This window comes from Mytilus galloprovincialis, chromosome 6 (genome assembly GCF_965363235.1).
Source record: "Mytilus galloprovincialis chromosome 6, xbMytGall1.hap1.1, whole genome shotgun sequence".
Classification (NCBI taxonomy): Eukaryota; Metazoa; Mollusca; class Bivalvia; order Mytilida; family Mytilidae; genus Mytilus; species Mytilus galloprovincialis.
This window is the reverse complement of record NC_134843.1, coordinates 101001397-101016033: the sequence shown is the minus strand read 5'-3', so window position 1 is coordinate 101016033 and position 14637 is coordinate 101001397. Positions and strand designations below refer to the sequence as shown.

Genomic DNA, 14637 nt, shown 5'->3' with positions numbered 1-14637 from the left:
GCCAAAATTACAAGTTGAGTAACTAGTTGCACAACTTGTAATCCGCCATAAAATTTACCGCATGACAAATTTAACAGCAAGAATCAACATCAATCAACTTCAACATTATTATCAACTTCGATGTCATTATCAACTTCAACATCATAATCAATTTCAATATCAACAATATTATCAACATCATTATCAACTTCAACATCATTATCAACTTCAACATTATTATCAACTTAAATATTACCAACTTCAACATTATTATCAACTTAAATATTATCAACTTCAATATTATTATCAACTTCAATATTATCAACTTCAATATTATCAACTACAACATTATTATCAACTTCAATATTATTATCAACTTCAACACAAACATCAAAAACTTCAACATCAACTTAAATTCAATACTTTGAACTTCATTAAATTGATATTCATGTGGCAACATCAACATAAACTTCAGCTAAAATGCAAAACTGTCAACATCTAAGCTAATTTATTCATTGTAAGGGAAAACCAAACAATGAGGAAATTTAAAGAAAATAACATTTTCAGAGCTCCTTGAATCTGATTTAGGAATACACCCAACTATCTCTAATCCGAACGATGCACCTATAAGCTTAATATGACAGCTCCTATGACAATAAAAGAGCCAATTACCCAAATATCTTTCAGGTACCCTGAAATTAAGTGTTTCAACTATACAAGGTTTGTTCTTACATCACCTTTTTTTAAAGTGTATGAAAATGTCCATCATCTATGTGTCTCATGGCAATGTAGTCCGACATCAACCGGACAGGAAAAATTGAACTAGTTTATTCTTTGCCAGTTTGTCGTTACTGAATTACCCAGCTGATCTGTTTTCTAAGAAGGAACTTTTATAATAAATGACCCTGAATAAGCATCAAATTATATCTTGGATCGTTTTACAATAAGATTTTCATTAAAACTTGCAATTTCTCTACAACTAAGAAACCCAAAATTCTAGCTGAAAATGAAGCTTTGAATAAACATGTTTCATATACTGAATAACAAACTAAATTCAGCGCATCTAAAAGTCTAGTTAATATACCAATAGTAATAGGCTTACGACAGACGTGTCGCTTATGTCACTGAGCATCTTTTGAACAATAAAAGAATGAGTGTTGTCCAATAAACCATTGATCTTATGATTAAACCTAATGCCTGAAAGGTACGCATTCCCAGTGGAATAAGAATATTCATCCTTAAACATGTCAGCTAATATTAACTAAATGTGAAACGGGGCATGACCATACGTCATACAGGTTTAGTTAATGTTTAAATTTTTGAAATTAATTTAGTCCATTTGATACGTAAGCCAAGTATTTGAGTAACTCTTGCACTACCGATAAAGAGATTTAAAACAGAACTCGACAACCACTTGTCACCCAAAATATAAGAAATGCCATTATAATTTCTAAAATTATTTTCCAAACACGTAGATTAGAAATAGGTCGATGATAAAAAGGCCCCGCAATTCTACCATTGTTCAATTCACTCATGATTTTTCCAAGCTAAATTGGGATTTCAAACAAATAATTATGTCAGATCACTGTATTAAAATACTTGTATGTATAAAAGGAAAGTAAATTCATATCTGTATATCGGTTACAATATTTATACAGTGAAATCTGTAAACCAATCTCATTCAGGACTGAAGTTCAAAATGCATTGAATGTGAATAGAATTCGTTGCCATACCTGGATTCATAGATTGTTTTCTTTATGTCCAGTGGCACATATTTCATGCATATTGAGGACTAAAAAGAATTTATAGATACATTTATATTGAAATTAATATGTGGCTTACTCACCGGTTACTTCGCGCTGCAAGATTTGGATTTCGATTAAGAATAAATAACATGGTAAATGTTCATTAGCGTATTAAGACAGTTAAACAATTAGATATAACAGCTCGCACAATAAGTATAACCATCTACTCAATTTACAAATATAAATATAAAATAATATCCACGAAAAGATTGACAATTTACGCAATGATAGAATTTAAATTCAGTTATAACACCAAAGAAAAATTTCACGACTATTTAAAGCATTTAACAAAGTTAAAATTATTTAAGAAAGAAAAACAAGATTAAATTTTTGAGCTATTATTTTTTATAAAATGTTGCTTAATTCTAAAACTAAAAAAGAATACTCATCTTTTCTTCTGTGTTTTAAATTCTATAGCTTTGGTCAAGCTCCGTGTAAGGTTTGAATCCAAATGACCAAACCACACGAGGTAAATTGCACGGCCTAACATTTCGCGGGCTAAACTAATTAGCATATTAAAGTGACCAGTGTAAAATGAATCGAACACACCGTCAATTTAAATCAATAATAGGAATACCAAGTTATATAATTACAATAACTGAATTTAATTATTATTGAATTAAATTCTATTATACTATTTTATGCAGTTGAAGTCGAATCAACTTGTTATTTAATAAACATTATTTGCTATGATATGATCTTTCAAATTGAGAGTTTTGACCCTGATTTTACAGTCTACCGAACATAGAAACGGATAGTGTCCGTTTCATTTTTTTTTTTTGGTCATGATAGTTTTCGATGAAGATAGGGTCAAATCAACTAGAAATTTAGTGCACATGTTTCCTATGGTATGATCTTTCAAATCAAGAATTTTGACCCAAATTTCACAGTCGACTGAGATAGTGCGAGTAGGGCATCCGTGTACTATGTACATATTCTTGTTTCTAAATTGAATAGATATTAGCATTTGTGAATTTGACTTATTTGGTGTTACATACCAAACGAATCAATTTAGATATGTTGGTCTGACATTTTTTTATATACATTTGTTTCTTTTTCATTTCATCTTTGATTTAAAGATTACTTATCAGTTTTTATTGTTACAGCTTAAACCAGTCATGTAATCAGAGAAGTCCCAATTCATGTTCAATTCTCTGTAGATAAGCTATTAAACAAAGCAATGAATGCAAAGGACGGTCAATTTTCAGATGAGTTTTATGTGTGCTATTTTGACACCATGATCAGCTATTGAGAACCATTTGGATCGATTTGATCTTCCCGGATTATACCTTCAGCTACATTTGTTTGCTTAATAAAATGTACAATTTCAATGTGTCTGTGGCCCCTCGTTCAGTGTATGCTGATGGTTAAAACAGATCCTGTGAAGAAATTCATTACACTCCGATACAAAATTGTATATACTTACAAAAGATTTTGCCTTATCTTTCTCATTTGAAATCAAAGTTTTTAATACAGTCCATTCAGCTATGATGACACCTAAGTATTAATAATTGTCATTGTTTTTACAGCTCAGCCTGGTATGACCACACCTACAAATGTATGTCAAGATAAACTTCCAAACTGTGATTTATATGGTAAAAAGGTTTGTGTCAACGAGTATGTACCATGGGCTAAAGAAAACTGTCAATATTATTGTAGGATGTGTGGTAAGTTTTAGAGGTTGTCCATTTATTTTCAATCTCTGAGTTTGACTGTCCCTCTGGTATCAAAAGTGTTTTGTATTCTTCAATAGATTGCAAGATTGAAAATCTCTGTTTTTATAATATTAAAACAGACGTTCCACATTTATTGAAAACACAGCAATCAGATGTTAGTTAGTGACGAGCTATGATACTATATATAATGTTAAAACACAGTCCTGTTATAAATTAATGAGATCATAAAACATAAGAGAAAGGACTAAACACTGTAAAAAGACAACAGTATGTTCCGACAAGACTTATTACCAATGATATGGATGTACTTGTGAAAAATGTACATAATTTAGATAACCTATAAACGTGGTCATAAAACATAACAGACCTATTTCCCCTATATAAAAATTTGGAGATGTAGTAAGATTTGCCAATGAGACAACCATCTACCAAAGTTTAAATTTAGTTGTTAAAGGCATCTTTAGCCAAGTGTAAAACCTTCAAAAATGAGAACATTCATTTGAGTAAATTGAATGAACTAATTGCCTAATTTATAAGAAAATAATTTAATTGAGAAAACCTATGACCTAATTAATAACAGAACAATTCAATTGAGAAAACTAATGTCCTAGGTAATACCAAAATAGTTGAATCAATTTGATATAAGATTAGGTTTTAACTGAAAAAAAAAATAAATCAAATTCAAACAATATATTGTGCCAAAATGTGTACCATATTTAAATACCATTTTATGTTAATATAAAGCTGGCGATTCTTTGATGGAAGCAATGTTTCCCTTAAGCGTTCACAATCACTTAAATTTTTCATCTTTCTAATTCACATAGTATATTTAATCCACTTATGCTTTTCAATCTACATATGCTCTTTAATCTACAAATGTTCTTTAATCTAAATATGCTCTTTAATCTACATATGTTCTTTAATCAACTGTTCTTCAATCTACATAGGCTCTTTAATCTGCATATGTACTTTAATCTACATATGCTGCTCTTTAATCAACATATGCTATTCTGCAATCTACATATGCTCTCTAATCTACAAATGTTCTTTAATCAACTGTTCTTCAATCTACATAGGCTCTTTAAGGTTGCACTTTGTAAATACAGCTTTTTCTCAAAACACGCCTCTTTTGGGGAGTAATTGAATATTCATAGAAAATAAATTTTGTTTACATACTGGTTCCCAGTTATGCTCTCTGTGTTCCATATCGCAGAGACAGAACTTGGGAATGTTACCAGTAAATAAACACGTGCATATTGTTTACATTGAAATCTGTGGTAACCTTTCATTCAAGGTAGGGGTAGTTAAGAAAATTAGTGTAAGTTTAAACTCTGAGAAGTTCAGGCCATATAAACGTTGAAAATATGCGGCACAGCCCTATATTTTGACCTTTGAAAAAAATTGTGGTGCATATGAACTTTCAATTCTAGGATAAGATTATTTTCAAAACTTCATAGTAAAAGTGGTACAGTTTTAGCCGTAAAAGGAGTTCCTATGGGAAATTGCATTGTCAATATTTACAGAAATGCAACCTTAATCCACATAGTATATTTAATCCACTTATGCTTTTCAATCTACATATGCTCTTTAATCTACAAATGTTTTTTTAATCTAAATATGCTCTGTAATCTACATATGCTCTGCAATCTACATATGCTCTGCAATCTACAATTGTTCTTTAATCAACCCATCTTCAATCTACATAGGTTCTTTAATCTACATATGTACTTTAATCTACATATGCTGCTCTTTAATCTACATATGCTGCTCTTTAATCTACAAATTTTCTTTAATCAACTGTTCTTCAATCTATATAGGCTCTTTAATCTACAAATGCTCTTTAATCTACAAATGTTCTTTAATCTACATATTCTCTTTAATCTACATAATATATGCTCTTTAATCTACATACGCTCTTTAATCTACATATTCTCTTTAATCTACATATTGTCTTCAATCAACATAAAGATATTTATGTTTCAGCTGATGATCAGATGACAACTGCTACACCCTCCTGTGTTGACAAGAACCCCTCAGCATGCGCAGAAATTTGGCCAAATGCTTGTACGTTTTTTATTGACATTGCCAGACAGAATTGTGCCCGACACTGCAATTTATGTCCTAAACCGTCAGTATTATCAGTACAAGTAACAAGTGTGTTATCATTACAATGTGTAACTTATGTCCTAAACCTTCAGTACTATCAGTACATGTAACAAGTGTACATGTATCATTACAATGTGTAACTTATGTACTAAACCGTCAGTTCCATTAATACAAGTAATAAGTATGTTATTTTTACAATTTGTAAATTATGTCAAAAACCTTCAGTACCATCAGTACAAGTATGTTATCATCACAATGTGTAACTTATTCCCAAACCTTAGAAGTCATCAGTACAAGTAACGATTTTGGTCTAGATTTTTCTCACTAAACAAGGAATTGTAATCGTTTGAAAGCAGTGCATTTCGACGTTAAAATTGTCAATTAGGGTAGCGTAGTACGAAGTTAAGGTTGCAGCAACGTGAAACTTACTGACAATTTATTGTTAAATTTAAACGCCACTTTTAGCAGTCTTGGCCAATTCGGCAGTCAATTTTTAACCAAGTTCACATGCGCATTATGATGACAGATTGAGATATTTACCAAGATCATATCAAAATGAACACATTATCTATTTTGAAATTGATAAGGTATGAAAGACAGAACTATTTACAAAATGTTTGAAATTTTCTTTTTCAACATTATCCGAGGTTTTGTTTATCATTTTGCAAAAAACAGCCCTGTAATGTAGGTGTGAAAGCCAAGGTTGTTGCATATTATTCATCTGCCGTTTGCACCAACTTAAAAAAAAGTATCAAGTGAAACAACTGTATACACACATTAGGTAATGTGTAACCATAAATTATGTATTGATGCAACGACGGTTGGTAACTTATGATGTAATACATTCACTAACATTTTATACGACATATTCTAAGCACCATCACCAAATAGTTATGTACTACACAGGCAAATTTCACTCACATCAATTTCACGTGAAATTTAATTCATGTGAATCTCACGTGAAATTCACATGAATTTCACCTCAAACGAGCTTATACGTGAAACTCACGTGAAATCAGTTTTTGTGAGTTTCATGTGAATCTCATGTGAAACTCATGTGAATTTCACATGAAAATCACGTATATTTTTTCATGTGAAATTCACATGAATTTTTAAAATAGAGTATTTCAAATAACATCTAAATTTTTAAATTTAATCAAAATCATGAAAAATATTAAAAAATTTTGTTGTAAATTTCACGTGAAATTCATGTGAAAAAGTTCACATCAGATTCATGTGAATCTCAATTCACGTGAAATTCACATGAACATTTTCACGTGAGTTTCATGTATAAGCTCGATTGAGGTGAATCTCACGTGAAATTTTTCATGTGAATTTCATGTGAGATTCATGTGAAATTCATGTGAGTAAATTTTGCCTGTGTATTGATGATATTTATTTTAAGCACCATCACCAAATGGTTATGTACTGCTGATGATACTTATTTTAAGCACCATCACCAAATGGTTATGTACTAATGATGATATGTATTTTAAACACCATCACCAAATGGTTATGTAATATTGATGATATTTTTTTAAGCACCATCACCAAATGGTTATGTACTATTGATGATATTTATTTTAAGCACCATCACCAAATGGTTATGTACTATTGGTGATATTTAATTTAAGCACCATCACCAAATGGTTATGTACTATTGATGATATTCATTTAAAGCACCATCACCAAATGTTTATCTACTATTGATGAAATTTATTTGAAGCACCATCACCAAATGGTAATGTTCTATTGATGATATTTATTTTAAACCCCATCACCAAATGGTTATGTACTATTGGTGATATATATTTTAAGCACCATCACTAAATGGTTATGTACTATTGATGATATTTATTTAAAGCACCATCACCAAATGGTTATGTACTATTGATGATATTTATTTAAAGCACCATCACTAAATGGTTATGTACTATTGATGATATTTATTTTAAGCACCATCACCAAATGGTTATGTACTATTGATGATATTTATGTTAAGCACCATCACCAAATGGTTATGTACTATTGATGGTATTCATTTTAAGCACCATCACCAAATGGTTATTTACTGTTAATGAAGGGAGTGACTGGAGTAGGAACATATCCTCCTGGTGTTACTGATTTGTTTGGATTATGGAACTCAACTAAGACAATTAATGAATTCCAACAAGAAGCCCAGGCACTGACACCAAACTTCCCAGGCCATTATAAGCCAATATTGTCAAACAACTGGACATTTCTTTGTTTGGATAAGGTAAAAAGAAAAAAAGTCCCATAAAGAGAGTGTTTTAGTTATGTTCATGATGTTAAGGGATCTTATCTTTTTTTTTGGCATATTTAGCATATTATGGTAGAATTAAACTTGACTTCTATTTTAGCTTACAGTACCATAATTACTTTTTGTTAATGTTTTTTTTTTCTGCGAAAAAAATCTCAAAACTTTAAAACTTATTAGGAATGATTTGTCGTCATGGAAATTTGATCTTTATGTCAAAATTTAGCTTGATGAAATATAAAAATATACAACAGTAGTATACTGCTCTTCAAACGAGAGATTGAAGTTATAATTATTTTTGAGTTCAGTACGATCTTTAAAGATTGTACTGTTATCGGCGTATATCCTTCACCGAAAGAACATCTCAATCACTTAAAGGTTAATAGACATACAAGGCAAATTAAAAAAAAATCAATAATATAATTCTAAACTTTTATGATGAAACGAAAAACTAGGATTTCAATTTGTCAATGATATAAACTGTTTTAGAATGGTTTCACAATTTGTTATTGAATAATAAGAATTTTGCTATTTGTGTTTCATATTTATTTTTACCAAATGCACAAAAGAGGGGAGAACGATACAAGAGGGACAGTCAAACTCATAGATCGAAAATAAACTGACAATGCCTCGGTTAACAACGAGAAAAAAAGACAAATAATATTACAAACACACAACATAGAAAACTAAAATCTTAACAACACGAACCCAATCAAACACTGGAGGTGCTCGGAAAGGGTGCCCTGATCCTGCTCCACATGTTGGACTCGTCGTGTGGTTTATGTTATTACAAACCCAGAAAAATAGTCTAATTCGGTAGGCCATATTCATGAAATCCTTTATGGGCAATCAATACAGTAAAACGTTAATAATACATAACATCTAAAGCCAATGCATTCATGTATACTATAATAATATGCATCACTACTTTTAAAATTTGACCAATAACTGTATTTTATCAAATAAAATGACAAACAAATTGCTGAAGTGACAGTATTTTATTTATGATCATATTTTTTTTAAGAATGATCTGGACCTTTAGAAATGTGAAAAGCAATGGAACAGCGACGTGTCATCTTTATGAACAAACAAACTCTCTCTGACCGACAAAAATTTCAGACAATAAATCATTCAGACAAACCAAAAAATAGTTTGGCACAGCCTACAATTTGTAAGGTTACCTTTTCTTATTTGAATAAAACGATAGAAAATAAGGTATAGAAAAAATAATCAAAATATATTACAGGTCAGGGTATCTATATACAAAAATGGTGTAGAGAAAGCTTTCATGCTGTTCAATGCTACAGGATCAGATAAGATGAGTTGGTTTACACCTAGCAGAATTATAGATTCTTCGTGGCTGGATTTACAATCTACAACTAAACAGTACTTTGCAATGTCTCAGTAAGTATTTATACATTTGGTAAGGTTTCAATTTCTCAGATACTAAAAGTAAATGTAAGCGTATGTTAAACCTGTATATACTGCATGATGCATTCTGGTTTTATATCCTGCTACTTAGTGTTTGTGCATATATAAAATTGTGTATTAAAACTGTACAGCTCAGGTTTTATTTTTCATTCTTGCGGGAAAAGTGCTGAATGATGCAAGATCGAGTTTAATGTTTGTTATAGTTACTGGCTGTTTACATAAATACACCACTTATAGGTGTACTTTTGTTTGAATTATACTTTGGGAATAATCAGTGCCCCTTTGCATAAAACATTTCATGAAAATTTGAGTTGTCTGTAGATATTTTTATTCTAACATTTTAACTGAAGACATCCATAGCTTCTGGTTTGTTTAAACCGACTTTATCAGATTCTAAAAATAGATAATGCAATATCTCATATTCTTCATATTTGCTTCACTATAAATCAATTTTCTAAATGATGTAAATGTCTCTTTACTTATAACTTGTATATAACTTGCTTGTCAGAAATGTACATTCAACAACAAGGTAACAATACATACCACAGTATAACCTTATAGAGATCTATATTCCTAAAGCATAATGATATAGATTAAATGCATCATCCTCAGTAAAATAAAAGAAAAATAATTTCCTCTTTTTATTTTGCAAATGTTTCATTTATCTATGAAAACAATAACCATTTCAGAGACCCAGATTTCCTAAGGGAATTCTATGCAAGTCAATATGCTGATAAATCAAAATGTGATTCAACTGGTTGGATGTTTATATCTACAGCAAACAGATGTTTTCTGGAAACTGACAAGAAACCAGCTTTCTATTATGCTCCAGGACAGACCTCAGCTCACTGGGGATATAGTGAGTCTTCATTCAATTATAAAGCCTATGAAATTCTAATGGAACATATTTTCTTTTATAGAATGGATACTTTCTCCATTTTTTTTTTTTTTTTTTTGCCACCTTCATTTGAAACAGACACCACCCCGAGATAAATATTGTTAAGACGGGTGGTGACAAATATGTTTATGATTTATACTCTTCAGCTCGCTGCGTCATATTTCTTTCTTAAAAGAGCTATATACAAATCTTTAATGTAATTTGTCTTCAATTATAGACTTGGTAAAGTTTCAAATCCAAGTACAACTAGGTAAAGTTACAGAGCTAAGTACAAGTCTAAGATTTAAGATTTTGATTATTTATTTTGCTTTAAAGATACTTCTAGATAAATTGTACATTACTTTCTTTATTTTGTGGGTACTAAGTAGACATACAATAAACAATGACTAATTAACATCTAGATTGATATAAAAATACAGGTATCACTACTATCTCTTACTTTTTGTAGAGAAGCGAAAGTGTATTTTAGTTATCATGATCTGTTGGCCTAATTTTACAACGTGTTATATTGTGGTTTGTCATTACGTCGTTTGATCGTTTTAATTATTGAACGTGACTTATTCATGATTGTGACTGTTTTGCATGGTGTAAATTCGCATTGGTATGAGACGTGTCACGGTTCCTTTCTATAGGAATTTCTTGTATTTAGTTTGATGTAGTATTTGTTATACTCGTCGGATTTTGTCATATGTTTTATCTTTTGTAGTTGTAAATCTTTTTTTGTTTGTTTGTATTCGTTTGTTAAGAAAGATATAATTAATCATCCAGTTCATTAATAAGATTTTTGTTTGGTTCAACTCAGGTAGCCGTATTTGGCTTAATTTTTTGGAATTGTTGGTCCTCGGTGCTCTTCAGCTTTATGCATTTTTTTGTTTTTGAGATTTTATACATCAACGCTTTATTGGTTAGTTTTGTGTGGACGAACCGCGCGTCAGGCGTATTAAATTTAAACCTGGCATCTTTTGTTAGCTATTATTCTTGTGTTTTTCTGTCCTGTATGTTCTCCCATTTATTTCATATAGTCCTATCATATAATGTTGTCATTTTAATGTTATAATTCACATTGTCATAAAAGCGGGAGGTTTGGCATGCCACAAAACCAGGTTAAACCCACCATTTTTTATTAAATGTCCTGTACCAATGCAAGTCAGGAAAATGGCCACTGTTGTATTATAGTTTGTTTCTGTGTGTGTTACATTTTAATGTTGTGGTTCTGTTGTGTCGAAGTTCTCTTACATTTTTGATGTGTTTTCATCATTTTTAGTTTGTAACCCAATTTTATTTTTGTCTTAATCGATTTATGAATTTCGAACAGCGGTATACTACTGTTGTCTTCATTCATGTTCTACTTTTCGAAATTTACCTGTGACGACACTTTTTTGTAGCTTTGATACATTTGTATGACGCATAGTTCATTTTTCTATTGGAATGTTCTGTCGAAAGCTAACTTGAGGTGTTACTGGCTACTCTTATGTGGTTTACATGTAAAAATGGACTGTGTTCTGAGTGTTCTTGTATTTATTTGTAGTTTATTTCTGTCACGTTATGTTGTTAGTTTAACGGTATATTTCATAAGGCATAAAGCCAGCTTTACCCAACCATTTTATTCTTTTTTTTGGGTTTATCTTTGTTTGGCTTTATTTTCAATTTTGACATTAGTGCATTAATGAATGACAAGTCTAGCGTATTTAATGTTAAGCCTGATAATTTTATAATTATTAGCTTATCGTAATGTTCTATTGTATTATTAATTTGTGAATTTCTCTATCCTGAATGTTTGTCCATTCATTTATATTGTAGTCCTGTCATGTGATGTTATCGTTTTAGCGGTACATTTTACGTTGCCATGAAAGCGGGAGGTTCGGCTAGCCACAAAACCAGGTTCAACCAACCATTGTTTTCTGAAAATGTCCTGTACGAAGTCAGGAAAATGTAGTTCGTTTCTGTGTGAGTAGCATTGTCGTTTTGTATTTTGTTGTTTTGTTGATTGCTCCTATATTTGTGTTTCTGTAAGTTTTAATTTGTAACCCGGACTTGTTTTTTCTCCATCGATTTATTACTTTCGAACAGCGGTTGCCTTTATTTGTTTCCCCCTTATAGTTGATGTGTTTATCCAGTGTTGGTTTGTGACCTGGATTGGTTCTAGTAAAATCAATTTATCACTAGTTAATAGCGATATGTTACTACTGCCTTTAGTAAGCACTGGATCTTTTAGAGGTATGTGTTCTTCCTAAAAATTGGATGCTTATGTTAGAACGAACCCTTTCTTATTCAATAATCAATACCTACAATAATTCCCATTTTGATTATTCTGCAGTTTGGTTGCACAGTTTTAATTATCATATTAGCTTATTTATAAAACACTGAACACCTTGTAGTCATAATGAATATAGGATTGAGAATTTCTTACAGCTAAAGCAGGTGTTGGTGATGTATTTACTATCCAGGGACATAGTACATGTAAGTAGCCACGGTGAAAAGGTAAACAATGTGTCTGGTGTCGTCGTCGTCGTCTGCTTACTTTTATAAAAATATTATCCTTATTAGCCAATTTTAGTCAAACTTTATCATTAGGGTATCTTGTTTTAGCATATGACCAATTATCCCAACTGCCAACCACGATGACCGACATGGCTAGATATAGAACATAATGGTAGCATGCAAGTTATGTATAATATTTTGAAAACTGTAATGAAAATAAAGAAAATCTGACTGCAAAAAAAAAATGTTGAGTATGTTGAGCACTACCAAGTGTCTGAGTATGCACAACTGTCAGAGTATTGGTTACCTTTTAGCTTATTATGGTTTAACAAATATCAGTCAAAATTTGCATTTTACCCCTTTGTTTTTTGTTTAGTCGTATCGACCATTTTTTTTGGCAGATGGAGTCCTGAGACACGTTTAAAACTAGAAACTTCAAAGATGATTGTGCCCTAGTTACTGGTAACATTTTACTTGCTTGAAGATCTTCACTACTGATCAGATTGCTTATTTTAAGTTTTGTTTCTATTTTAAACCTAATTTATTGTACTCTTAATTGAATAAAATATCTGCAGCATTACAGTTTTTGTATTCTATTATAATGTTTGTCTTATAATAGCTAGGTCACACATTCACGGATTTGACGTCGGATTAGCTACGGATAGGATCCGGCATCATTCGTGGTAATCTGTAGATATCCGTTTTGTTGCCTGGTCATACGTAGTAGTACTTGTATATCTTTGACAATTTTTGAACATGCTCAAAGTTTGAACACGGATCAAGCAATACGTAGTAACTCCTTACTAAACCGTATCAGACCGTACTGATCCGTGTTAGTCCATATCAAAACCGTATATATCCGTACTTGTTCGTAGGCCAGAATGATTTATACGGCGTTTTTCGGAGAACTGTGTACTAGTACCGTTACATCAGGTATTGGCAAGGATACAATACGATTTGTAACTAATGTATCACGGAACGGCACGATTTCATTACGTTGCAATACCGAAAGCTAGATATCTGCCAGGGTTTTGAAAGTCTAATAGGTTTGATAGGTTACAGCACGATTACGGAATACTGAGATTCTTTTATTTTCGTTGGTACCAATTTTCATGGTTTGCAAAAAACCTTGCATTATGGTAGATAATTGATTACGTGATTATTCCAAAGTCTGGATACAACTTTATAGAAATTTGTTTTTCGTTGTTCGCCTGAGGCAAGAAAACGCATGAAACCCACATAACTCACGAATAATAATGAATCAGGAGTAATACGTATGCATTGAGGACAAACTGACATAAGGCTTGAGTACAAGTACTCCAAAATCCTAGGGCCCTACTTATTCAGTCTTTTGATTTTAAGGTATTCATAATGATAATCCCATATGAATAATCAACAACTTCGTTTGAAATCAAGTTACTGCAATTGGATATTGATCTGGCATAAAATGACAGGACAGGGTCGAGATACTTGATGACAGAGGTGATAGGAGGCTGAGTTATGGTTAACTAGGGACTGACTTCTCTATCCATGATCAAATTGAGTTCCCTATAACTGACATGTATGCGGAAAAACTTTGAAAGAATAGTCCTAAATATGTTTCAAGAATTTTAAATGTCGCAGGTCCGAGGATTCTGAATAACACCACATAGTACAGATAGACAGATAAATAATTCATTTAACGCAAAACGCAAAAATAAAAATATAAGAATGACATTTAAGGGAAATAAATTCAAGGGATTTGTTGTAATGTCATGCTTACCAATCATGTCTTGATTATTATTTTTGCTTAAGTTTATATCTAGCTGTTGTCATTTTTATTGTCATTTTAAGTACATACATGTATCTTGAGCAAAGCCAAGAGAACATATATATAACAGATTAACTTTAACCACAACTTATAACACCTGCTGTAAATGTTGATAAGCTAGAGGTTATAAACTTTTCAGAAACATGAAGATAGATTAAATTATAGTATTGCAA

General features: G+C 31.3%; 1 protein-coding gene across 1 annotated transcript in view; it reads left to right on the top strand.

Moving 5' to 3' along the window:
* The window catches only part of LOC143080961 (uncharacterized), a 61180-nt gene that overhangs the window by 20133 nt on the left and 26410 nt on the right, over window positions 1-14637 (top strand). Inside the window, exons 10-15 of the mRNA XM_076257163.1 lie at window positions 3314-3451; window positions 5444-5524; window positions 7615-7823; window positions 9091-9248; window positions 9965-10134; window positions 12586-12633. Coding sequence (XP_076113278.1) covers window positions 3314-3451; window positions 5444-5524; window positions 7615-7823; window positions 9091-9248; window positions 9965-10134; window positions 12586-12633 — 804 coding nt within the window. The remainder of the gene's footprint in view (window positions 1-3313; window positions 3452-5443; window positions 5525-7614; window positions 7824-9090; window positions 9249-9964; window positions 10135-12585; window positions 12634-14637) is intronic.